Source organism: Thalassophryne amazonica, chromosome 2, assembly GCF_902500255.1.
Source record: "Thalassophryne amazonica chromosome 2, fThaAma1.1, whole genome shotgun sequence".
NCBI classification, from domain to species: Eukaryota; Metazoa; Chordata; class Actinopteri; order Batrachoidiformes; family Batrachoididae; genus Thalassophryne; species Thalassophryne amazonica.
Window position 1 is genome coordinate 140,612,100 of NC_047104.1, and position 27,924 is coordinate 140,640,023.

At 41.1% G+C, this 27,924-nt stretch overlaps 1 protein-coding gene across 2 annotated transcripts; it reads left to right on the forward strand.

Moving 5' to 3' along the window:
• Nucleotides 1–1,994: 1,994 nt before the first annotated feature.
• Nucleotides 1,995–27,744, forward strand: LOC117531756 (fibronectin type III and SPRY domain-containing protein 2). Of its 2 annotated transcripts, XM_034194879.1 has the most exons (13): nt 1,995–2,074; nt 2,221–2,342; nt 5,435–5,530; nt 5,647–5,880; nt 5,982–6,004; nt 15,531–15,652; nt 19,827–19,991; nt 20,097–20,231; nt 22,104–22,257; nt 25,083–25,216; nt 25,295–25,427; nt 25,507–25,683; nt 26,206–27,744. In XM_034194879.1, the coding sequence occupies exons 2-13, from the start codon at nt 2,232–2,234 to the stop codon at nt 26,453–26,455; spliced, it is 1,734 nt and encodes a 577-aa protein (XP_034050770.1). In that variant the 5' UTR covers nt 1,995–2,074; nt 2,221–2,231; the 3' UTR covers nt 26,456–27,744. The 2 variants fall into 2 exon arrangements, with proteins under 2 accessions (XP_034050770.1, XP_034050780.1); XM_034194889.1 differs by lacking the exon at nt 1,995–2,074 and having other exon boundaries at nt 2,122–2,342.
• The last annotated feature ends 180 nt before the right edge of the window (nt 27,745–27,924 follow it).

Here is a 27,924-nt window from a genome sequence, read left to right on the forward strand (position 1 = left end):
TGTAATGACATACATTCTCTTTTTTAATTAACATTTCATTCTTTTTATCAGTATATTTCACTTTCACTTTCACTTCACTTAAAGGTTAAGCGATTTAAACGGACACAAATTACAGGCGTTTTGGTCAAAATTATGCAAAAGGAATTTTGGAATAGTTGAAAGGCAATAAATAATAGTGAGTGTCTAAAACAGAAGATTTCATTATTTTTAATTTATGAATTGTACCCAGCCTCTCACCGTGTACCTGCTGGAATAGGTTACAGCCCCTACCCCATCCCATGACCCTTAATTGGAAATGAATGAATATATAGTAGACTGGTTTATTTATTTTTTAGCAAAGAAATTTTATTTTTTATTGTTGGGGGCATGATTTCACAAAGACAACAAGCAGGATAATGATCTTTGAATTGTGAATTAGTCGGCACAATATTCTTGTCAAACCACTGGATAAAAGCGACTGTTTAAAGTAAAGGTTTAAATGTTACCTTTCACGCGATATTTAATTCGAAATCAGAATGTGTGAAATTTACGATGAACCTGAAGGCATCATTAACTTCCTGGTATAGCGTTCAACTTTGACCTTTGAATCACATGTTCGGGAAATTCCCAGTTTTCCAAAACCAAAACAGGGCTGATATGATCAAGAAGAAGAAGAAGAAAAAATTCAAACAGGGCACTATTTTCAATAAGTTCTTGTCAGCGTTAAAAACGAGTAGCAGGCTGACTGACACGTGGTACTGAGTAGTTTTTGAGGGATGGCTGCTGCCTGGTGACCAGTGGCGGCTGGCCCATAGGGGGCGGTCGGGCGCTGCCCTCCTACATGTGGAGGGGAAAAGTCATAATATATATATATATATATATTTAAAAAGTATTATCAGTGTCAGTTTTACTTAATAGTATGTGCCTACATGTAATATGACTGATTAAAACAACACTTCCTCCAGCTGACTCTCATTCAACAGTGCATTTCCACCGACAGACGCAGAGAACGTATCATTCCTCGTCTTGGGCGCTCATTCAAAGCGCCCTTGAAGTGCAGCAAAATAACCAATTGTATGCAGTTGCTAGGGAAAATTAAGAAATATTTGGCAAATCAACACTGCCAAAATGAATGGCTTTGGGGCGCCGGAATTTTAGCCCTTGCTACAAAAATGCGGGAACGTTAGATTGCTACAGTCAGTGATATACGTGACGCTGGAGGTGCATGGAGGTGCGCACATCAGATCTTTCTCGTGGTTTAATGACAACTGCACATCCCGGTTGGAGGAGAGACGTTTGTCTGATTCGTGATAAACCGTGTCAGGTTTCATTCACACTGTCAGCGTGCACACGTCACGGAGGCTGCTGATCTGTGCTCTTTACTGCGGGGTGGAAAGGAGCGCATCCACCTCTGCCAGCTGCGAACTGACTCCTCTGGATCCACTTCAGCTCAGGTGAGCTGACGAGCTGCTCGGATTTATTCCCCAATGTTGCTCCTGGTGTGGAAACGAGGATGAAAATTTAAGATAAAACGAATGAGTGATGTTTTTTGTTTGTTTTAGGGGGTCAAAAATGTGATCTTTATTGTTATTCTAACTCAGCCACTGAGTTCACACAAGACACTTATAGTCAGACAAACCCAAGTTTAGCAACGCATTTAATGAAGTGGTTTTGTATACTTAATTTGCTTTGTCCTCTACAGTGTTAATTAATTTTAACCAATTTAATTTAAAGGTTTTGGTGATATTAGTTAGTCAAGTTATTTAAGTTTTTCAAGCTTCTTTAGTTTGCCTCCATTCCACTCAGTAATGTTCATGCAAAATATTACCTTAATTTTCTCTCACGCTCTCTCTCTCTCACACACACATTTTCTCTCTCTCTCTCTGAAGGTGGTGTGAACATTGTAGTATCTATTGCATCTATTGGCACAGCAGCCCCACCAAGACTGTTTTTCACCAGCCGCCACTGCTGGTGACACTGGAGCTGTTTGAACTTTTCTATTTGTGTCACAGCTTGTGGCTGCAGTCTGAACTCCACACACAGCTCAGCTGACTGTGCTCTGACTCCCAACAGATTGGTTTCCTAAATCTTTCAGGTCTGGTCTTCATTGTTAGTAACTTACAGATGGTGTTTTACTTTTTGAGATCTCACCTGTTGGATTCCTTCTGTCAGTTTGAAGTGTTTGCATAGTTTACAGACAGAGGACTGAACTGATCTGGGGTGGACTCTGTGCTCCCACAGCTGCTGTCTTCATGGAGTCAGGTGCCATCAGAGGGGGCAGGCTGGACGTGAGAGACACGGCCCCGTCACCCACGGGGGCAGAGGACAGACACAGTGACGTGCATACGGAGGAAGAAACTCAGGTGGGCACGTTTTGGGCTGTTCAGTTTTGGATTTTCTTTATCCTCTAATCAGTCAAGATGGTGTCTTCAGATATGCCTCTCGGGTTTCAGTAATGGGCACAGCTAACCAAAAAGGTAGCTTCGATAACCATTAAACAGCTAACTGAAACGTTAACTTTTATAATGCTAAACCAATAAACCGCTAAAAAATTTAACGGAAGTTACCGCTAACAGCTAACTTTTAGTATTGACTTGGTACGCTGTCAGCTACTAATAAGCCAGTTTTGAGTTTACGCACCGCAGGGGCTGCTGGGTAAATTCACAGCGCATGTACACAAGGGCAAAGCGAGGATGTGGATGGCGTTGATTTAGTGAGTTCACGGGCGATTATGATGATAATACGTTCTCCCAAGTTGAGAGGGGTATCTAGCGGAGGTGTAGCACCTGTGATGGACTTCTGCTGTGCCCCGATGTTGTCTTATTGTCCATATTTCATGAGGTGTGTTTACACTGAGTGTTGAGCTCCTGACACAAAACTCTGCTGAAACCGACCTCTCGCGTGACTCACGGACCACAAGACGGCACAAGATTCACAACTGCAAAACAGCAAATGCTATATATTTATAAACTGTTAATGGAGCTACAGCCTGTGTGATCTGTGAACTGGAAGTGTTAGCTAGCTCTCTGTGTTCATTAACAGGAACAAACATGTATGATTTTAGGGTTTCCAAATGTTTTTAACTATTAAATTTACTCACTTTACCAGCAAAAAAAAAAAAAGAATGTTAGCGAACTGAAAGTTAGCGGAACTAAATTTTGCACTGATGGTTTTCAAAGTTTAAAGTTAGTTAATAAAATAATCTCCAAACGAAAATGTTTGCTTCACTAATTAGCAGTTAGCAAATTGTGAAGGTATCTGTCGCTGAGATAGATATGACTGGAGTGCAGTTTGAAGCAGAAACAAGGTGTTAATCCGTGAACGGTGTCATCAGGGGGGCCGATTTTTAGGGGGACCATTCGGTCTGCAACACCAGCTTGCCTCTTAACAGGCTGGTTTATAAAGCACAGACCTGGCAACCCGCTCGAAAATAAAAATAAAGAACTGCACCTTTGGCCAGAAGTTTCACAGCTTATAGTGCTTTTTATCATTTCTAAACACTTGAAAAATATTGAGTTGGTGTTTTCTTGTCATGACAACTGGAGCAGTACCGTATTTCCTTGATTAAACACCTGAACTTGAGTAGGGGCCTGCATCATGTAATGGCTGGGTCAAAAGTTTATCTGAAAAAAATTAATGCCTGCCTTAAATAAGGGGAATTATGTGCATTGAAAGGATTACATTTAGTCCAGTTACTCGTTTTTCTAAGTCCACTGCGGAGTGGTACCTTAAAATACTAAAGCCTGTTTTATGCTTCTACAACTCCATAACTCCGTGGCCACGCAATGACGTTGACATGGGCATGACCTTTTTGAAGTTCTTTGTGCGTTGGTAGGCTCTGTAATGCAGTTTACCACAGGAACAGTAGGGGGCGTGACGTGGGGAACAAGGCAGGACTTTCTTTCCGCCTGCACTGCCACTGTTCCTGGTATTCTTGAAGTCAGCGCCACGTCACTTTGGCAAAGTGGCCAATCCGAAGGCGAGAATTCATCCTTCCCCTGACTGGCTGCTCACCCGGGCTGTATGCTGTTCTATTGAAATCAGCCGGTTTGCTTTTGTCTCTAACTTGTTTCTATCAGCCTGCTAACAGCTATCACTGCCTGGAACTGTGAGATTTATACACCAAGCTGACCTGAAATGAACCACTGTACATTAAATTGACTTTATTTACGAGTCTGACGCTTTTGAAAAGTGACCAAATTACATGTATTTGTATTGAGTTCAGCAATGTATTCACTGACAAAGCCCACCCCTTGAGGTTAAATGCCCAGATGACTGATCTCGAGAATATATACAGTCTATGGTTCCTGGTCCTTCCCCCACCCCCTTTTTCTGGACTAATTTGTCCTTCAACGACCTCTACTTCTTTATACAATCATCAACCTTATGTGCAATTTCCATCCATGAATTACTGGTCATTTGAGCATCTTTGTAGTGTTTTGACACCGTGTTGTACAGTTGGTCATATTTGTGGACTTTCTTACCAAATGTTCTTCTGTTTAATTCATGATCAAAATGTAATTGCCATGTACGCTGCAAAAACTTTTAAAATATGATGGGAGAGGAAGGAGTGAAACCGGAAAAGTGACCAGTCACAACTCTTGCAGTCTCTGTCGTTTTGATGTGTAGTTCAATTTTTGGTCGGTGAGCGTCATGTTACGGAGAAGGTTCACAGCCGTGCAGAGGGTTCTGATCTAAAGTGATTGCCTTTCGTTTGCTACACCCAGGGATATGTGTGAGATGTAACATATTACATTGCAGCCAGCAAGCAGCATTTTGTTAATAATCACCAGGCATTTTTTTTTTCATATATAAATGGAACGTTGCGTTTTTATAGCATCCTGCAATCTCCCCGACAGCAATTCTTGATGTTCAAGTCCTCTGTTTTTCTGTCAAACATAGCTATTGTTTGTGTGAAACACGTTTGAATCAAGCCATTAAATGTAGTTTCACAAAAGCTATTTTTACCGTTGTAATACTGAATGATTTTCACGAATAAAGCCGTGATAAAAATGTGCACACAGCGCGTGCAGGATTGCAGCTGATGGTGCCAATGTTATCTACTAAATATTGTCTTATTGTTCTGATTGTCAAATCTGCAACATGTTTAAGGGACTTTCTCCGCCATTTGTTTTGGCAAGTTACAGTCATTGCTTTGCAGTGTTATCCATAGGTTCAGTCATGTCCGTGTATTTACACGGAGGATACGTACATGCCTGCGTTAAAAGGCGCTGCTCCCCACGGCGTCCTATATGAGTGACTTGTGGAGTACTCAGTGTGCATGCGGCAAACAACGTAACAATAATCTATTTGGAATTTCCACATGAAATCAGGCACACACTGTGCAAGCTGATTCAGCAAATGCTACTTATGCTTAAACACGATCTGCAACATTTTATGAAGCACTGAAGAACAGAAATGGTGCACGACACGTACGGCTCTCATTTGTTTGCAGGATGAGATCAGCAACATCAGGGCTCAGCTGCAAGAGAAGGTTGAAGAGATGGAAAACTTTGCTGGTCATTTGGAGGAAATCTTCCTCACTGTGGAGGTAAAAGTCTTTCACCACATCCATTTCACCCAGTTTCTCCTTTATGTGGAAACTTTATTTTAGTTAAAAAAAAAAAAAATAATAATTTATTTGGGGTGTCAAACGTGTGTGTGCAGGAGAACTTTGGCCGACAGGAGCAACACTTGGAACAGCACTACAACGATGTGCTTCAGACTTTGTCTCAACGGTACGACGAGCGTGCAGCTGCTCTGGAGGAGGAGAAGAAGAACAAGCTGGAGGCGCTGTACAGTCAGTTGCTGGCCTGTGGTCGGGCGCTGGATGCCAACAAGGAGCTCATTGAGAGCGCTCAGGAGATCTACCGCAGCCAGGACAAGAGGCTTTTCCTCCAGGTCTCCCGCATTCTGTGTTCAGAACGTCAACATTACTGCATGATGTGACTCTAAATACAGATTTGTTTTGCTTACTTTATCTCTTTGGCTCTTAATGACAGGCAGTTACTCCCGCAATTAAGAGGTAATTATGACTGTGAGTGCACTAACGTGATGCTAACAGTGACTGCAGTGTGAAGTCTAATGGCACACCACCACAAAACTAGTAACGTGAACGTAGATAAATTTAGACTGTACTCAGGAGATGCATGATATTATACAAATAATGAATGTTTATGAGTGCATGGAATGTGCATGGATGGAATGTTCCATCTTTCACCAAATCAAATATTCTTTCCATTGCATGAATGAAAAACATTATTTGTTTTATATAACGCCTAAAATAGATTCTTCTCATTTGAGATTTTATTAATTTATAAAAAAAGAGAAAAGGGACTTATGCCCTTCCCGGTCCTACAGTGTCCGCTAAACCTTGGTAGCGAGACTGAGATGCCCTGCCTCACCCAAGGCCTGGTTTCATAAAGTGGTCTTATCTTGTTTGGTCGACTAAACTCAGTTGACTAATCTTTTGACATTAGTTGTTGCACAAAGTGCTTAGTTGGATAATGTTTCACGTTAGCCGACTAAAGGTTTTAGCATGCTACAGAGAAGGCTAATCTTATTTTAGTTGACAAAACTTCAGTGTCTTACCTCAAAATGGCCGGCTATCATGTACCAACACCTGATAGAGTAGGATCGGAGAGCATTGCGGCAGAAGTGGGTGTTCTGGGACGAGAATAATCCACTGGAGAGGTTTACGGATGCAGAGGCTGGGAGTGCTCCTCCTGTGGTGCAGCGGACTCCGCCATGCATGTAGCAGGCAACCAACCCAAGAATAAACAAAACACTTGTGCATTGGAGGCATTTCTTGGCAGTGGCACTGGTGAGGCCATGAAACCATGAAAATCATTGACTATCAATCGGCTAATCTAGAAATTTAGCCACTGATGTGAAATGGAGATTAGACGGCTAATGTTGGGCGACTAACCTTAGTTGACTAAGTTTTGTGAAAACTATGAAACCGGGCTCAGGTGTCATCTGATGGAGGCTGCTGTGTCCCAGTGGCCCCATGCAAGCCCGGATCTGTGGCAGGGCCAACCCGGCCTGTGCAGCTCTAAAACGGCTTTCTCAGGACCCCCAACTCACTCTCGAGTCCCCTCAGTGCATCCAGCCTTCCCGTCCATTACCCAGCGAGTCTGGGTACTGTGTCAGGCCACTGTTTGTTTTTAAGCTAAGTGCCATCGCTTCTAGTGTGAGTGTGTGGCGGAAGGGGGGGGGGGGGAGTTTGCCCCCCCCAGGAAATTTTAAGAATTTAAGTGCCCTGTGGTGCATTATTTGGACTAAATTTGGACTTGAAACAGCTGTTAAATTTCTCTTGTGATCTCATGCAGTATGGCATGTTGTACCATCCTGTAGGAGTTCACAAGTGAGGATGCCAGAAACAACCATTTAGCCTTCTTGGAGTGTGATGTTACAATTGGAGAGAACAGGCAGCTCCAGACAGGGGTTTACAGAAAACCAACTCACACTGACCAATATCTGCTCTTTGGCTCAAACCACCCCCTTGAACACAAGCTCGGGGTGATCAGGATGCTTCAACACAGAGCCCTACAGGTGCCCACAACTGCAGAGGGAAGGGCTAAAGAACAACTTGTCCGGAAAGCCCTCACAGTATGTGGGTACCCACGATGGTCCCTGGACAAAGTGCAGAAGTCCCAGAGAACAAAGAGACCAGATAGACAGGAGACGGAGACAAGAAGAAGAGGAGTGTCTCTCCCTTATTTAGCAGGAGTAGGGGAAAAACTACAGAGGATCTTCAGACAGCACAAAATCCCAGTTTACTTTAAACCGGTTAACACCTTGAGACAGAAATTAGTTCACCCTAAGGACAGGATCCCTAGTTACAAACAGAGCAATGTAGTGTATTCTATCAGATGTCAGGAAAACTGTAACGAACACCACATAGGTGAGACTAGGCAACCTTTACACAAAAGGCTCTACCAGCACCGCAGAGAGGGCGCCAGTGGACCTCAGTTTGCAGTTCATCTCCACCTTAAAGACAGTAACCACACGTTTGAAGACAAGCAAGTTAAAATATTAGCTGGAGAGAAGAGATGGTTTGAGAGAGGGGTCAAGGAGGCATTCTTTGTGAAACGTTTGAAACCCAGCCTTAACCGGGGAGGGGGTCTGAGACACGCTTTATCCCTGTTTACAATGGGGTACTCAGGTCAAAGCAGTTTCAGTCTTTTGTTCATGGTAATGAGTCATTCACGTCATCAGCAGAGTCGGCAATTAGGAGCAATTAGGAGAGGGTCCGTCCCATCATTAGGAGGGACAGCTGCCCTGTCATTAGGAGGGTGCTAACGAGAGCACAATAGGTGCTAATTAGAGCTATTGTTTAGTCACTAGCCTATAGCAGTCTGCCTCTCTGTAGGAGGGGTCTGGTTAGGTTTAAAACTCCAGCTTGTGTGACTTCTTGATTATTCTTCTCTACAAGAGTCAAGACAGAAGTCAGACCACCAGAGCAAGAATTTTAGCTGAGGAAGCTTCTGCGATTTGAAGCGAAACGTCCTCGCGTCAAGCAACCCAGTCCAGTTGAAGATTCAAGTTTCTCTACTATGGAAACCACCTGGACAACTGAGAGCCTACACAGAAATATTGGCATGAATGCATTTCCATATGAGCTGAGCTCTTGCAGCTATGCTGCAGGTCAGGTTTATAAAGAATGCAAGACGTCTCATTTTGGGAGGAAAAAACATTTTAGTCGATTATAGTTTATTGTCTGTATTGCAACGTTTGTAAGAGGTGTCATTTTATTTAAAGCGGCAATTCGTTTTGAAATTATTAATTCCGAGCGGAGTCAGAGAGCCGCGCAGCGTTTGAAGCTCGTTTCTCGACTGCAACAAGACAAGAGTCCCAGTTAGTGACTTTAATCCACACAAAAATGACTCATGATATTTTAATGGCTTTCAGAGGGGTTAAGAAGTGGACTTACTGCTTCTGAAGAGCAGCGAATCAAAGAGTCACAAGCCATTGAATCGAGGCATTGCTTCGATTCACGCTTCAAACTGGAGTAGCGCTGCAGAAACAATTAATTACAGACGCGTCTGTAATCAAATCGTAACGGTCTAAAATTATAGCGTAACGGGCCGTAAGGCAAGTTTGCGCTAGCTAGAACCCTGAACACACCACTATTTTATGATAAATTTCTCAGCGATTTGGAGTTTTTCCGCTAAAATACCATTTCACGGATTTGAGGAAATAAAAATTTATGCTAGTTCTTTTAGACGGCGAGATTTTGCAAAAAGACGGAAATCAAATCAATTTTATTTATATAGCGCCAAATCACAACAAACAGTTGCCCCAAGGTGCCTTATATTGTAAGGCAAGGCCATACAATAATTACAGAAAAACCCCAACGGTCAAAACGACCCCCTGTGAGCAAGCACTTGGCAACAGTGGGAAGGAAAAACTCCCTTTTAACAGGAAGAAACCTCCAGCAGAACCAGGCTCAGGGAGGGGCAGTCTTCTGCTGGGACTGGCTGGGGCTGAGGGAGAGAACCAGGAAAAAGACATGCTGTGGAGGGGAGCAGAGATCGATCACTAATGATTAAATGCAGAGTGGTGCATACAGAGCAAAAAGAGAAAGAAACACTCAGTGCATCATGGGAACCCCCCAGCAGTCTAAGTCTATAGCAGCATAACTAAGGGATGGTTCAGGGTCACCTGATCCAGCCCTAACTATAAGCTTTAGCAAAAAGGAAAGTTTTAAGCCTAATCTTAAATGTAGAGAGGGTGTCTGTCTCCCTGATCTGAATTGGGAGCTGGTTCCAGAGGACAGGAGCCTGAAAGCTGAAGGCTCTGCCTCCCATTCTACTCTTACAAACCCTAGGAACTACAAGTAAGCCTGCAGTCTGAGAGCGAAGCGCTCTATTGGGGTGATATGGTATTATGAGGTCCCTAAGATAAGATGGGACCTGATTATTCAAAACCTTATAAGTAAGAAGAAGAATTTTAAATTATATTCTAGAATTAACAGGAAGCCAATGAAGAGAGGCCAATATGGGTGAGATATGATCTCCTTCTAGTCCCTGTCAGCACTCTAGCTGCAGCATTTTGAATTAACTGAAGGCTTTTCAAGGAACTTTTAGGACAACCTGATAATAATGAATTACAATAGTCCAGCCTAGAGGAAATAAATGCATGAATTAGTTTTTCAGCATCACTCTGAGACAAGACCTTTCGAATTTTAGAGATATTGCGTAAATGCAAAAAAGCAGTCCTACATATTTGTTTAATATGCGCATTGAATGACATATCCTGATCAAAAATGACTCCAAGATTTCTCACAGTATTACTAGAGGTCAGGGTAATGCCATCCAGAGTAAGGATCTGGTTAGACACCATGTTTCTAAGATTTGTGGGGCCAAGTACAATAACTTCAGTTTTATCTGAGTTTAAAAGCAGGAAATTAGAGGTCATCCATGTCTTTATGTCTGTAAGACAATCCTGCAGTTTAGCTAATTGGTGTGTGTCCTCTGGCTTCATGGATAGATAAAGCTGGGTATCATCTGCGTAACAATGAAAATTTAAGCAATGCCGTCTAATAATACTGCCTAAGGGAAACGTATAAAGTGAATAAAATTGGTCCTAGCACAGAACCTTGTGGAACTCCATAATTAACCTTAGTCTGTGAAGAAGAAAAATCCGTCCAAAAGACAGCGAATAAGCATCCATGGACATATAACCTACCAATCAAATAAGGCGTTATAGAAAAATCAACATTAGTTTCAAAACAGTGAAACATTACCTGAAACAGTTGCTTTATTTAGTGTTTTGAACACTTTGAAACAGTAAAGCATTGTTTCATTTCAAGTTTCATGCGTTTTGACATGCTGAATCATTTATAAAAGCAATGTCGAATGTTTATAAAATTTGACAACAGTGAATACATTTTGATGCCATTGTTTAATATTTCACCCAACCAGCCCACATGTGCTTTTGACCGTGTCCCTCGAGGCACCCTGTGGGGAGTGCTCCGGGAGTATGGGGTCCGGGGTCCTTTGCTAAGGGCTATCCGGTCCCTGTACGACCGCAGCAGGAGCTTGGTTTGCATTGCCGGTAGTAAGTCAATGGCCTCCGCCAGGGCTGCCCTTTTTCACCGGTTCTGTTCATTACCTTTATGGACAGAATTTCTAGGTGCAGCCAGAGTGTAGAGGGGGTCCGGTTTGGGAACCACAGAATCTCATCTCTGCTGTTTGCAGATGATGTGGTCCTGTTGGCTTCGTCAAATCAGGACCTTCAGCGTGCACTGGGGCGGTTTGCAGCCGAGTGTGAAGCGTCCGGGATGAAGATCAGCACCTCCAAATCCGAGGCCATGGTTCTTGACCGGAAAAAGGTGCCTTGCCCTCTTCAGGTCGGTGGAGTGTCCTTGCCTCAGGTGGAGGAGTTTAAGTATCTCGGGGTCTTGTTCACGAGTGAAGGACGGATGGAGTGTGAGATCGATAGACGGATCGGTGCAGCGTCTGCAGTGATGCGGTCGCTGTATCGGATCGTCGTGAAGAGAGAGCTGAGCAGGGGGGCAAAGCTCTCGATTTACCAATCGATCTACGTTCCGACCCTCACCTATGGTCATGAGATTTGGCTTGTAACCGAAAGAACGAGATCGCGAGTACAAGCGGCCGAGATGAGTTTCCTCTGCGGGGTGGCTGGGCGCTCCCTTAGAGATAGGGTGAGGAGCTTCATCATTCGGGAGGAGCTCGGAGTCAAGTCGCTGCTCCTCCACATCGAAAGAAGCCAGCTGAGGTGGCTCGGGTATCTTTTCCAGATGCCCCCTGGACGCCTCGCTGGAGAGGTGTTCCGGGCACGTCCCATCGGGAGGAGGCCCCGGGAAAGACCCAGATCACGCTGGAGGGACTACGTCTCTCAGCTGGCTTGGGAACGCCTCGGGGTTCCCCCGGAGGAGCTGGGTGAGGTGTGTGTAGATCGGGAGGTCTAGGTGGCTTTGCTTGAGCTGCTGCCCCCGCGACCCGATCTAGGATAAGTGGAAGAAAATGGATGGATGTTTAATATTTGAAGCATTTTCAAGCTGTAGTTCCTACATATTATATTTTAAGTTTCTTTGTTTTGATATAACAGGTCCATTTGTTTCCAGACTTTCAAAGTAATCAAGTATGTCCCAAATAAATTTTCATTAGTGATTGAAGTACTTTCAAATACAATCATGTGAAGCAGAAGCTTCATTCAGTGTTTTAAACATTTTGTAGTAAAGCATTTTTAAACTATTTTTTCATTCAGTATTTCAGTACTTTGAATCTTTTTTTTTATGAAGAATACTTTTATCTAATGTTTTCAGCATTTCAAAAACAATGAAGAGTTTTCCAAATCTATTTATTCAATGTTTGAAGCACATTTCAAACTAAATTACTTTTTGCAGGAGCTGCTTCATTGAGTGAAGCAATTGTATTTATTGTTTCAAGCTCATTCAGTCAGTGAAGTAGCCTCCAGAAGTTCTTTACTTTCATATTTTTAAACAAAGCATTTTCAAGTAGCTATTTGATTTAATGTTTCAAGCATTTTGTGAATCATTTTCTTAAACAGTGAAATAATAAATGTGAATAAAAATAAAAGTGAATGTTTTATTTAATATTTCAAGCATCTGAAGTGGTGAATCACCTTCAGAAGCAAATGTTTCATCTTGTCCTTCAAGCGCTTTCAAATGGTAAATCATTTTCAGTTGCTTTATTTTGACATTTTGTGAAATTTTTTTTTATTATTATTGTAACTATTGTGTGAAGCCACTTGCACATTTAATGTTTCAAGCAGTTTGAAAACATGAATCATTTTATGAAGCGTTCAGAAAAGCTGTTACTACTTTACTGTACATGGAATACTTCAGGCACTGTTCAAAGAAAATCCCCTCTGGCCAGTGGTGTAGTCTACATTTTTGAAGTGGGTAGACTGTTTTTTGTGCGTCATTAAACACGTGCATTGCGCCCCGATTATTAACATTTTTAACACCATAACAACAAATAGATCTATACTTTCCATCTGATCATTTATATTCTATATTTGCCACTATAAATGTGAGAAATGTGTCAGTGTAAGTAAGTAATTTGCACCAATTGCAAAATACAGTATACAACAGTAAATCTAAAAGAGTGATTAAAAAATACAAAGATCAAATACATTTATTTTTTGGCATCTGAAAACCTAATTTAACAAAGAAATTTAATCAGGTCATAAACCAGGAATAAACAATGTTTAAATCCAGCCAAAAGTATCATATGCAAGCTACTGTGCATTGTTTAACAGTAAATAAGACAACTTTAAGTCAGTCACTCAAAAAAAGTGACTGACTCCTTGTTATTAAGAAAGAAAAGTTCTCTTAACAATAATAAGGAGCAGATTATTGCCTCACAACTAAGTATATTGCAAGAGTTCACTTTTCCTCCCTCTATTTAGTATCGGATATGAGCCTGTACTGTCAAATTCAGCAGCTGCAAGATTCACCCTTCATATAATCCGCATGGCCCCACGTTGTTTGTGGACAGTTTAGACGCATAAACAAAAACAAAACAGAACACACCAGTCTACATGAGCACGCACTGGCTGCAGAGCCTCACGCCTCCTACCACAATCTCTGTTGAAATTGACAGTCCATCATCAGGTCCAGACGGGGGACTGGAACCTGTAGGCTTTGTGGTCCACAAGGAAACCTACCCAGTATAAACAAGCTAGTATTAGTATACGTTAAGTTCCATTAAAACAGCAGCTAGGCTGAAGGACAGAAGCTAGCTCCCAGAAAATTCACATACAATGAAAATATGGTAGATGCTTTACTTTGCAGAAACCTTTTCAACCCATGATAAAAACATTGTAGGCCAAATCAGTGGCACAAAAGTGTAGTATGAAGACAACCAACTAACTAACTAAGACAACCATGCAACTACTGGGAGTATGCCACTTACCAATTCCAGTCATTTTAAAACTACACTATCCAACAGCCAACGGGACTCAAGCTCAAGAGACATCTGTAGATTACCGGCAAAACTCTATTATTTTTTAAAAAGCTGTTTCATTTTATATTTTAACAATAAATGAACGGATCATTAAAAATGTCCATGAATCAAAGTCAAAAGACATTTGCACAAGTAGAAGCTCTCCACTTATTGTGCTCAAATTCATATTTTAGAAATGACTCTGTCCTGATAACAACATTAAAGGCAATTACATATTTTGTCAAAATTACAAGTTGAAATGAGCATTAAAAAAATTCATCAAGGTTTATGTCACAGAAATCCTACTTTACAATCACTGCAGTCATTGTTAAATTATTTCCTGTTGCATTTATAATAAACATTTGTACTTATTTACAGTGTCTGTTTTTCTGGTTGAAATGAGATATAAATAATCTACCAGACTTCAAAAAAATGTACAAATTTCCATGTTATTTTGTCTAAAAATAAATGTCCGAGGTTCCTTATGTTAAACAAGAAATTATCTAATCTGAAATAACAGGTGGTTTTAATTTACAGATGAAAGGTTTCTAAGAACCATTTATTGATTTATTTAGCTATTTTAATTACAAGTGTTTTAAACTTTTTAAGAGTAATCAGAAATTATGAGGTAACAAACAACAACAAAAAACATTTCCAAGGATTTTTCTTCATAAAACTGCTCCATAAATGAGCAGTCCTGTGACACGTTTGTTTTGTACAGATCAGTGGTTTATTTCTACACCGATCCATTTTGTACAGATCAGTGGTTTCTGTTTCTGCCACTAGTCTTCCGTGTTTTGGCCCGACGCGTTGTTCCTATTGGACAACGCAAAGGTACGTCACGGCTCAGAAAGTTGGATTGGCTTGAACTTTGTCTACGTCAGCCTGCCGACAAGCGGCAATGCGCACTCCCGTCAGCATCTAAAAAGCAACGCGTCTCATTGAAAATAATGCTTTTTAGACCTTTTTTGACGCGTCTGACGTATTCAGTGTGAAAGGCCCATTAGCTTAGTGAACAAATAAAAAACTAGCTGTCGTAGGCTAGCCCACTTACCAGAAATGCAGACAGCGCCAGGTTTATCTCCTCTACTCAGGGTGCAAACTTCATCAATCGGCCCTGAAGCAGCAGGTGGACGTTTTGGGGGAAAAAAAAAAATCTAAAACCGAGACCTGTTTTCTTTTCATTTTTTTCGGGTAATAATCACCATCGATACTTCCAGTATTGTTCTTGTTTTTGTGCGGCTTTCGCGCTGATTAGCTGGTAGCCCCGCCCCATCTCTCTATGAGCCAATTAGAACTCTTATCTAGCAGAGCGAGCGGGGGTGGGACATACGGTGCACTCTGCAGTGATGGATGCCTGATCGGTGTCTTTTAAAGGGAGAAAATAAAATTATAGTCAATAAGCGCTTATTTTATTTACACCGTCACGTTCCCCGGGGCAATTTGAAGTGGGTAGACGGAAATTCCCGGTCATTTTAAGTGAGTAGACGGTGTCTACCTGCGTTCCACGTAGACTACACCACTGCCTCTGGCTGTACATTTGAGTATAAGCTGTCAAACCTTTCTATTAAATTTTTAATGTTCAATATTATTCTCTCTGTATGCTGTCAGAATTGAGGAGTTTGCTAAAGACAATGTCGACCTCACGCTGTCTACAGATCTCGAGGTTAACGCGCCACTCGCTGACCTTTCAGATGTCAAAACCATGATGGACTCCATCAACATTGTTCCAGGTTTGATTTCCAAAGTACACGTTCAGTCTAGTGTTATTCTCTCGGTACACGATGAAGACATGGAGTGCAAATATTAAAAAAATAAATTCTGTGGTTGGTCACTTTCTTGACTGTTATTTCACTAAAGATATTCTGTTGTGCTGACTTAAGTCAATTCAATCAATCAATCAATCAATTTTTTTATATAGCGCCAAATCACAACAAACAGTTGCCCCAAGGCGCTTTATATTGTAAGGCAAGGCCATACAATAATTATGTAAAGCCCCAACGGTCAAAACGACCCCCTGTGAGCAAGCACTTGGCTACAGTGGGAAGGAAAAACTCCCTTTTAACAGGAAGAAACCTCCAGCAGAACCAGGCTCAGGGAGGGGCAGTCTTCTGCTGGGACTGGTTGGGGCTGAGGGAGAGAACCAGGAAAAAGACATGCTGTGGAGGGGAGCAGAGATCGATCATTGATGATTAAATGCAGAGTGGTGCATACAGAGCAAAAAGAGAAAGAAACAGTGCATCATGGGAACCCCCCAGCAGTCTAAGTCTATAGCAGCATAACTAAGGGACGGTTCAGGGTCACCTGATCCAGCCCTAACTATAAGCTTTAGCAAAAAGGAAAGTTTTAAGCCTAATCTTAAAAGTAGAGAGGGTGTCTGTCTCCCTGATCTGAATTGGGAGCTGGTTCCAGAGGAGAGGAGCCTGAAAGCTGAAGGCTCTGCCTCCCATTCTACTCTTACAAACCCTAGGAACTACAAGTAAGCCTGCAGTCTGAGAGCGAAGCGCTCTATTAGGGTGATATGGTACTACGAGGTCCCTAAGATAAGATGGGACCTGATTATTCAAAACCTTATAAGTAAGAAGAAGAATTTTAAATTCTATTCTAGAATTAACAGGAAGCCAATGAAGAGAGGCCAATATGGGTGAGATATGCTCTCTCCTTCTAGTCCCCGTCAGTACTCTAGCTGCAGCATTTTGAATTAACTGAAGGCTTTTTAGGGAACTTTTAGGACAACCTGATAATAATGAATTACAATAGTCCAGCCTAGAGGAAATAAATGCATGAATTAGTTTTTCAGCATCACTCTGAGACAAGACCTTTCTGATTTTAGAGATATTGCGTAAATGCAAAAAAGCAGTCCTACATATTTGTTTAATATGCGCTTTGAATGACATATCCTGATCAAAAATGACTCCAAGATTTCTCACAGTATTACTAGAGGTCAGGGTAATGCCATCCAGAGTAAGGATCTGGTTAGACACCATGTTTCTAAGATTTGTGGGGCCAAGTACAATAACTTCAGTTTTATCTGAGTTTAAAAGCAGGAAATTAGAGGTCATCCATGTCTTTATGTCTGTAAGACAATCCTGCAGTTTAGCTAATTGGTGTGTGTCCTCTGGCTTCATGGATAGATAAAGCTGGGTATCATCTGCGTAACAATGAAAATTTAAGCAATACCGTCTAATAATACTGCCTAAGGGAAGCATGTATAAAGTGAATAAAATTGGTCCTAGCACAGAACCTTTTGGAACTCCATAATTAACTTTAGTCTGTGAAGAAGATTCCCCATTTACATGAACAAATTGTAATCTATTAGACAAATATGATTCAAACCACCGCAGCGCAGTGCCTTTAATACCTATGTCATGCTCTAATCTCTGTAATAAAATTTTATGGTCAACAGTATCAAAAGCAGCACTGAGGTCTAACAGAACAAGCACAGAGATGAGTCCACTGTCCGAGGCCATAAGAAGATCATTTGTAACCTTCACTAATGCTGTTTCTGTACTATGATGAATTCTAAAACCTGACTGAAACCCTTCAAATAGACCATTCCTCTGCAGATGATCAGTTAGCTGTTTTACAACTACCCTTTCAAGAATTTTTGAGAGAAAAGGAAGGTTGGAGATTGGCCTATAATTAGCTAAGATAGCTGGGTCAAGTGATGGCTTTTTAAGTAATGGTTTAATTACTGCCACCTTAAAAGCCTGTGGTACATAGCCAACTAACAAAGATAGATTGATCATATTTAAGATCGAAGCATTAAATAATGGTAGGGCTTCCTTGAGCAGCCTGGTAGGAATGGGGTCTAATAAACATGTTGATGGTTTGGATGAAGTAACTAATGAAAATAACTCAGAACAATCGGAGAGAAAGAGTCTAACCAAATACCGGCATCACTGAAAGCAGCCAAAGATAACGATACGTCTTTGGGATGGTTATGAGTAATTTTTTCTCTAATAGTTAAAATTTTGTTAGCAAAGAAAGTCATGAAGTCATTACTAGTTAAAGTTAATGGAATACTCGGCTCAATAGAGCTCTGACTCTTTGTCAGCCTGGCTACAGTGCTGAAAAGAAACCTGGGGTTGTTCTTATTTTCTTCAATTAGTGATGAGTAGAAAGATGTCCTAGCTTTACGGAGGGCTTTTTTATAGAGCAACAGACTCTTTTTCAAGGCTAAGTGAAGATCTTCTAAATTAGTGAGACGCCATTTCTTCTCCAACTTACGGGTTATCTGCTTTAAGCTACGAGTTTGTGAGTTATACCACGGAGTCAGGCACTTCTGATTTAAAGCTCTCTTTTTTAGAGGAGCTACAGCATCCAAAGTTGTCTTCAATGAGGATGTAAAACTATTGACGAGATACTCTATCTCACTTACAGAGTTTAGGTAGCTACTCTGCACTGTGTTGGTATATGGCATTAGAGAACATAAAGAAGGAATCATATCCTTAAACCTAGTTACAGCGCTTTCTGAAAGACTTCTAGTGTAATGAAACTTATTCCCCACTGCTGGGTAGTCCATCAGAGTAAATGTAAATGTTATTAAGAAATGATCAGACAGAAGGGAGTTTTCAGGGAATACTGTTAAGTCTTCTATTTCCATACCATAAGTCAGAACAAGATCTGACCAATTAATTGATTGATTACAAATTTACAGCTTTTGAACCTTCAGCTGCCTCTGAGGCAGTGGATGTTGTATTTGTATTTTTGATCTGATTGACTTGAATATTTGACATGTGGCTCAGTCCTCAAAGATCATCCACATCCACATCTGGCCTGGAGGACTTTATTTTTTACATACCTTTGTCTCACCGGAGGACTTTGAAGGTACACGGCTCCAGAACAGTTTTGCTCAACTAATTTGGAAATTTAGCTCACGGTCACTGTGGCTCATCCCAGAACCAGATTCAGTTCCACTTCTGGAAACTGCATGTTTTTAAAATAATCTATTACTGTCAGGAGGCTGGACCATTTTCAACATATCAACCTTTGTCTTGTAATATGTCTCCACTTTGACATTAGCCAGATGTGGATTCAGACCCAGGTTTAAAGTTTGAGACATTAGCGCAGTGGTGCAAGTGTACTAATTGCTTGGTGCAAGCAATTGGGTACCGCGGTATCGTTTGAGGGTGGGTGTTAAATGAAAGTTCATAATTCTACTTCCGGGGACCCTCGTGTAACCATCATTAACATGGCACTTTCTCTGAGTTTTTGGGCAAATTACACGGCAAACAAAGTCAAAATGCAAAGATAAAGTTAAGCTGCAGTGGAAAGTGGACATGTGTTGCGGTTTGTTTTTGACCTGGAGCTCAAACATGTTGAGGCGATTGTGCAGGCGAGATAATGCAGTTACCGTCAAGGTGTGTAGGCTAAATTTACAGACACAACCTCTCCCATTTGCCTCATCTGCCCTTCTCCACTGGGAACCTAAAAAACCCTGCACTTTTTGTGACTGCTTCGGTGATTGCAGCTGAAAACAAAACAGTGCACCATTTTTCCGTTAGAAGTTATGTTGTGTTTGTGCAGGCTGTCCCCAGAAGTGGTCAAATTCCAGAATATCACATAGGGGTTCAAACAAGACTATGGTTCCCTATTAGTACACTTCCCTCCCAAGAAGAAGGTCTTCGGTTCAAAGCCACCCATCTCCCATTATTTTTGTACATCTGGAGTTGTGTCTGAAGGGCATCTGGTGTAAAATGTGTGCTAAATCTACACAGGAGCCGCTGCTGTACGCTCGAGAAAAACGGGCAGCCAAACGGTTTTTGGTCATTCTTGTGAGCCATGTCTAGAGCTTTTTGGTTGAAGTAGAGTTAGCGTGGGCCCGATGCATGCTAACTGCTATCAGACATTTACACCATGCTATGAAACGACAATGATGATGACGTTTCTCTGATGGATTTACAGCTCCATCCGCTCCGGTAATCAACCCTCAGGTGCCAAACTCTGCCACCCAGACGTCGCTGCGTGTGTGCTGGAGTTTGTTCTCTGATGACACAGTGGAGTACTACGAACTTTACTACAGGCCGGTGCTGGAGGACACGCCAGCAGACAGCACATGTGCACCACCAGGTACAATCGTTTCTTTCTGTCATAACACTCTGAACTGTTGGAAATTTTGTCTGCTGAAGGACACCTGAGACCATTTTGTGCTTTTGCCCACTACGTCCTTCTCAGTCAGCAAAGTCACAGTAAAGGAGACGCACTGCACCGTGGTGGACCTGCTGGCCAACGCCCAGTATGAGCTGTGGGTGACGGCCACCAACACCACAGGCATCAGTCCAGCAAGCGAGAAGACCCTCTACATGACAGGTCATATGTTCTAAAGACACAAAATCACAAAACCTATCAGCTTCAGCTACTCCATTACAGCAGATGCTGTGTCAGACTGTCACTGTTAAGGAATCAGAAGTAATTGGACAATCATCAGCTGACTGGTTCAGAGCAAAGTGTGTTATTCCCATATGTCATTAAATCAACATAAAGGGTCTGGAGCTAACTTAATGTCAGATACTATTTAGAGAACTGAAAGCATATGGAACAGTATGTTCATTGTCTAGAGTAGGTTGTACTCAAAAATCAAGTGTCCATGCATTAAAGGGACAAGTGAGGGAACCCTTACTAAAAAGTATATGCAAGTATGTTTCAAGTATACTTTTTATATACTTATCAGTACTATTTTTTGGTAAGGGAAGCCACCAAAACACACGACGTGTCTGTTGAAGTTACAAGTTTCAATAGTTATTGTGTTTCATCATCACAGCTTTGTGGTAGAGTGGCACAGATCAAGAACACATGATTTATACAATCGCCTCAAAGATTTTTTTTTTTTTTAAATGAAGCTAAAATATGCACTATGAAATCACATTAAGAGTTACAGCGGCTTGCAAAAGTATTCAGCCCCTTGGTATTTTACACATTTTGTTTCTAGCATTTCAAATGTAAAAAGTAAATCAGGCTTCTCAATATAAAATTTCTAAAATTATCTTCCTTAAACTCAAACTGAAAGCAAATCTTTACAACTTGATAGAAATTAATTACAAAATTTAAAAGCCAAGATGGATTGCATAAGTAACGGGCCCTTTGGTATAATACCTGTAAATATAAATTTTATTGCCGGTTTTTTCTTCAAACAAGTCAGTGGAGGGATACGTGAACATTTCCAAGTCACTGAATATGTCTTGGACTTTTTTTTACAGCCATTATGAAGAAATACGAACAGTATGGCACTCTATGGTAAATCTGTGTGGAGTAGACAGTTCTCAAAAACTGAGTGACTGTGCAAGAAGGAGAGTGAGGAAAACCATCAAGACACCCAGAAGTTACAGGCTTCTCTGGCTGTGATTAGAGAAATTGTGCACAGTGCATGTTTTGCATTTTGTATTACCAGTTATACAGCTTCATGATGAAGTGGTACAGAGGAGGATTTTATTAAAAAGACCTGAAAGTTCAGCTGCAGTTTGCCAGAAGGTACATCTGGCATGCAAACCCAGACTTAATGTTTGGTGAAAGAAACCCCTCCTCTGTACCACTTCATTATGAAGCTGTATAACTGGGGATACAAAATGCAAAACATGCACTATGCACAATTTCTCCAATCACAGCCACAGAAGCCAATAATTTCTTCTGTGTGTCTTTCCTCACTCTTCTCCTTCTTGCACAGTCACTCAGTTTTTCAGAACTGTTTACTCCACAAATTTACCATAGAGTGCCATACTGATTGTATTTGTTCATAACTGATGTAAATGAAGTTCAAAACATATTCAGTGACTTGGAAATGTTCATGTATCCACCCCGACTTGTCTGAAGAAAACTGGCAATAAAATTTATTATTTACAAGTATTATCCCAAAGGGGCTGATTACTTATGCAACCCATCATCTTGGCTTTAATATTTTTAATGAACTGGTATCAAGTTGTAGAGATTTACTTTTGGTTTGAGACTAAGGAAGATCATTTTAGAAATTTTTTAACTTTGAAAAGCCCCATTTACTTTTTGTATGTGTGAAATACCAAGGGGCTGAATACTTTTGCAAGCCACTGTATATGTTCATTATTACAACTATGTACAATAACTGATCCACAGTTAACAAATACACACTTATTATTAGATCTGTTCAGCTGTTTATTTATGTGAGTGAAAGTAACTATGACTGAGACAGTGAGGATGTGAACTTGTCTGTAGTGCCTTCAGCCCCGGTGATCAAACAGAGGGAGTGCAGCAGCTGTCCAGAGGCTGCTCTGATCCGCTGGGAGTCCGGAAACACAAACCCTGTGGACTCCTACACAGTGGAGCTCCGTGAGAGGACCACTGATGGCAAAAACTGCAGTACCACCGAGTAAGAGCTTGTATTGCCACGTAATTTTAAATAAAAATGAGCTCAACCTTTCATTCTGCTTGTCCCTAAATACATTTGTACAGAGGAAGTCGTAAATATTTCACATGCAAAGATCAACTAAAGCAGATAATGGTTAAGCCTAAACAATTCACTGTGTCCTCGTCGCTGCACTGTCCTGATACCAGACCTCATGACTGTGCACAACTATTGATTCAAAAAGTGTTGCTTCTTCCAGCTGAAATAAGTCAACTCATTTTTCACCTTGTCACCTCTCAGTGATTTCTTCACTCAGGACAGACGTTTTAAATGGTTCTCATGGGGCTTCAGATTATGAATGAAAGGGTGATTCTTTAACTACGGGCACTATTGGCCTTGTAAATGTAATTTCCACCACACAATTGCCTTACAATATAAAGCGCCTTGGGGCAACTGTTTATCTTCATAGAAACTACCCAAACAATCTTTCATACAAACTGTTTAAAGGGACATTAGTGTTGTGATGGAAATTACGGCAATAGTGTGGGACAACTACATTTTGTTTAAAAAAATCACAACAGTTGTATGACATTGAATACCCCAATTATGTTTTGATTATTTTACTGATATTTTATTCAGAGATATTTTAAAACATTAGAAAAAATGTTTTTTTTACCATTCATTATTATCATTGAAGATCAAAAGTCTGGGTGTGGGACAAGCACAAAACGGCAATATTTGCATATAATGATGCTGAAAAAAGGTGAAAAAGGTCATCATAGACTACTAGAACAAATTTCTTAAAACACTTTCATTGTAAAGATAACTATAAAAGTGTAAAATTTCCCCTTTTTTCTGTTTTTCATACAATATGATCAAAGGACATAAGTGCCCGTAGTCTAAGAATCACCCGAAAATGTTTACTTGACTAGTTGTCTAGTCACAAATTAACCTAGACCAGGGGTATTCAACTCATTCCAGAAAAGACAGAGAGGGTGCAGGTTTTCTTTGCAGCCACGCACTCCACCAGGTGATTTCACAAATTCCATCTGCTCAAAGTGATAATCTGTGAAATCACCTGGTGGAGTGCGTGGGTGCAAAGAAAACCTGCACCCTCCCTGTCCTTTCTGGAATGAGTCAAATACCCGTGATCTAGACTATACAGTGAGGAAAATAAGTATTTGAACACCCTGCGGTTTTGCAAGTTCTTTTTGGAATCAACTCCACTTACCATGTTTAGAGGATGAGAACAACCCCAAGAAAACCATCCCAACCGTGAAGCATGTGGGTGGAAACATCATACTCTGGGGGTGCTCTTCTGCAAAGGGGACAGGATGACTGCACCATATTGAAAGGAGGATGGATGGGGCCATTTATTGCGAGATTTTGGCAAACAACCTCCTTCCCTCAGTAAGAGCATTGAAAATGGGTCATGGCTGGGTCTTACAGCATGACAATGACCCCAAACACACAGCCAGGGCAACTAAGGAGGGGCTCTGTAAGAAGCATTTCAAGGTCCTGGAGTGGCCTGGCCAGTCTCCAGACCTGAACCCAATAGAAAATCTTTGGAGGGAGCTGAAACTCCAAACCTGAAAGAATTGGAGAAGACCTGTATGGAGGAGTGGACCACAATCCCTGCTGCAGTATGTGCAAACCTGGTGAAAAACTACAGGAAACGTTTGACCTCTGTAATTGCAAACAAAAGCTACTGTACCAAATATTAACATTGATTTTCACAGGTGTTCAAATACTTATTTGCAGGAGTAACATACAAATAAATTAAAAAAAAATCATACATTGTGATTTCCGGATTTTTTTTTTTTTTTAGATTGTCTCTCACAGTGGACATGCACCTAAGATGAAAATTTCAGACCCCTCCATGATTTCTAAGTGGGAGAACTTGCAAAATCGCAGGGTGTTCAAATACTTATTTTCCTCACTGTATATAAGTGTTCAGATCTAGGCACTGAAACTCCAGACTGATTTTAAACAGAACAAGTAGAAAGCGTGTCATGAACACAGGGAATTACAGGACCTGACTTTACTTCCCTGTTGCACCCAGTGAGTCAAAATTTCAGTTGAGAAATGTTGCGTTTCTCAGAATAAAAAAGACGGAGAACCATGCCCTACTTTTTCTAGGTCAGGCTCAAAACATTTCAGTTGCCCCTCATACATAAACAAAATAAGTTTGGGTTAGCCAAATTTGAAAGCATCACATGATGTCAGAAATTATGATTGTTTTCAACATTTGCCATTTTATATTAAATCAAGTAAACGTAATCAATGGGTTAGTCAATAATGGACATTAGCCCTACCACCAATAAAACAAACTGAAAATGTGCATCTAAGAGCCATAGTTAGTTCTTAGTGCACATTACACATTGAGGTTTCAGTATTGTAACCTGTTTGTTGGATTGTCACTTAAAACTAATAGAAATGTGAAGTTGTTTGAACAATATTACGTTGTGGGAAGAAGGAAGTCCTGTATAGTCCCCGAAGCCCATTGGCGCTGGTGCTTATCCCCAATTTTGTAGTGTGAATCAGTCAAGAGCCTATGACTCTCCCTGGATGGGACAGTAATCTGATGCAGGTTCCTCCGACAGCCAAGGTTGGCACCCCTTCACAGGTGGTTGGACTACAACAATGCAGATTAAGTCTTATCCCCAGACATAAACAGACGGTGTGAATTTGAATCCTGGTCCAACATGCAGACGATACCTATTTTGCTGCATTTTGAGACGAGTCAAATTGTGTTTTTGTTTTTTTAATAATAGGAACATACTGAGCCTTTGTTGAGGTATTCATTGCATTTTCAATGCATTGCATTTTAAAGCCTCCTGTCTCCACAGGTCTATAGTAGGTGTTCCCACCTGCCAGTGTCTGATCCAACTGCAGCCAGGACGGCGATATCTCATCTCTGTGAGAGCGGTGAACATTGGCGGTTCAAGTGATAGAAGCCAAGAGATTGAAATCTTCACAGCAGGTGTACAGTGTTGCAAATCAGCTAGTCTAATTTTTCTTTGGGCAAATCTCTAAGTGTTTTTTGTGATGATCGTTGTAGGTACGTTCTTCTACCTCCTGGAGGACACAGCCCATCCGTGCCTGTCCCTCTCTGAAGATGGCTTCACTATATTCTATGGGCTCGAGGAGCTGCCAATAAGTGCCATGGCTTTGGATAATAACACATTTAACAGGTAATTGAAGAAAGAGACAGAAAATGGGAGCTTTTTTTTCAGGTCTGCCTTTATAACCAAGTAAAATGTGTGCATACAGGTGTGTGGCAGTTTTAGGGGATGTGATCCCCGTTCGAGGAAGACATTATTGGGAGGTTGAGGTGGATGGTGAGACGGAGTACAGGATTGGAGTTGCATATGAGGACACAGAGAGGAACTCCTATCTTGGAGCCAACAACACCTCCTGGTGTATGAGACACATTCTCACTCCATCCAGGTATCAGTCTGCTCTTTATCAGAACTAGTAGCAACATTCTGGTGATGTAGCTTTGGTTTGGCACTGTCCCTGTTCAATTATGTATGTTCTGGCTGTAGGGTAAAAAAAAAAAAAAAAAAAATGGTTGTCATCATTAATACCACACAGACTAAACTATCATTTAAAGTTGGAATTAGTATTCTGAGCTTATGTGCCACTATGGAAACTGCAATGACCATTTCCAGGCACCAGAATTACAGAAAAAAAGCAGATATGCATGTTTTAGGAAAACTATATTCGAAAGTTATTTTGACAAGGCGTCTCTAAATTCATGGTTTTCCGTGAAGGCTGAGCAGTCCATTACACAAATTAACTATAGCTCAGTTTATGGAAAACAATGTCGTGATCTTCTCCCAGCAACCACTAGCTCCTGGTGCCAAACACTGGACATGGAAGTGATTACGAAACACTTTTTGGGATAACTTGGGACTTTTATATGTTTGCAGTGTGCTCACAAAATAAATTGTCATCTCCCTTCTTTAGGCATAAATTTGAGTTCCTGCACAATGGTTGGAGTCCTGACCTGAGGATTACCGTGAACCCAGTTCGGATAGGAGTGGCACTGGACTATGACAGGGGGTCCCTGTCCTTCTTTAATGTGGAGTTAGAACAACATCTATACACCTTCCATTGTCACTTTCAAAATTATGTACACCCGTGCTTTGGCTTGGACAACCCAGGAGCTCTCACTGTACTCAACAACATGGAAGCACCAGAGTACATGCTCATCTGATGCTGGAATCCATGTCCGGGGTTTTAAACACAGGGACAGTCTCATTTTAAATACCAGTAATTAGTTTTCACACTTTCAAACAAGACAACGGGACCTTAAGGAGTGTGTTCTTTTTTTTTTTAATTTTTTGTTTTTTTAAGCAGCCGTAGTCATATTTAAAACTCTTTTAGCAATCCAGCCGCTGAGTGCTCGACTCACCTCTGACAACTGCTGCTCCATTTCTGGTCATTTCTTTTATGAAAAATATAGTTTAGGAAGTTAATCCACGAGACTGAACATGGCAGCTGTAAAATCCACCATGTACTCAAAACAGTAAAATTATACCAACAACCTAACTTTAATAAATACACTGTTCAGTTGTGTGGTTCAAAAGAAACTGGTTTGTTATTTTGAGTTATGTTCAGACTGCAGGTCAAACATGGCTCAAATCCCTTTTTTTGTTTGCTCATATGCGACTCAGATGTGAATTGCCCCCGACAGCATCAACACCACAAGCCACAATGAATCTTTTTTTGTTGTTTTTAACACAATTCTGATTTGGACCACTTACGCATGTTTTCGTGAATCAAATACAAGTCTGATTTATTTATTTTGATTTAGCTTTGCAATGCGGCCTGTCTGACTGTTGCTTAACATTTGTCACCGCAAATATCTCCAAGTAATTATCTGTCTGAGCCCTTAACATCCTGAAGTAGTAGATGAAATCAAGGTCTGTTCACAATTCCATCACTACAGGCTCAAACCAGAGCGTGCGATGAGAATTTCCATTCATCACTGATGAAGCTGTTCACACCCCAACTTCCCTGGTCAGAGATACTCTCATCAAGTTTCATCACGCTAAAAAACAAACATCTGCAATATATTTAAATTTTAGCTTAAAGTGTAGGCTGGTATCAAAATAACTGAGCAGCTAAATATTGTTGTGGCTGTGTATGGTTCACACCTACCGTGATTAGCATGCAGCTAAAATTTGATCTGAAGACAGTCATACCAGTGATGCTGCCCGAACGTCCATCCCCCCCACTGCGCATGCTTCATTTCAGAGCTCAGCAGCGTCATTTCTGAGCATCACCAGCGATTCATTATCACCTCGTTTCTGCTTCAAACTGCCCTCCACTCATCATCTATCTCAGTGACATATCTGAAACTGGTACAACAACCAGTTCCACATAAATTCAGCATTATTTCATAATAAAAGACAGGGAAGTGACCAGAGCGCAGCAGCAGCAGCACATCTGAGTCTGACATGCTGCGGAGCCTACATCATTTCAATGTTAGTAACGACTCGCTGATTATCGCTTCGTTTCTGCTTAAAACTGACTTTACAATGATTTAAGAGGTTTACTTTGTCATTGATGTTTAATCATCACATTATTTCATTTGATCGCTTTGGGTGTAGAGACTCAGACGAGCTGCTGTGGTCCCAAATGACGTATGAGCGGTGAAGGCAGGGCGGACCAATTTTTAGG

Excerpts from the sequence above, each read along its gene's own strand:
- LOC117531756 (XM_034194879.1), top strand. The coding sequence starts at position 2,232 with ATGGAGTCAGGTGCCATCAGAGGGGGCAGGCTGGACGTGAGAGACACG. Across the intron at positions 5,531-5,646 it reads AAATCTTCCTCACTGTGGAG|GAGAACTTTGGCCGACAGGA; the intron begins GTAAAAGTCTTT and ends GTGTGTGTGCAG. Across the intron at positions 25,217-25,294 it reads GATTGAAATCTTCACAGCAG|GTACGTTCTTCTACCTCCTG; the intron begins GTGTACAGTGTT and ends TGATCGTTGTAG.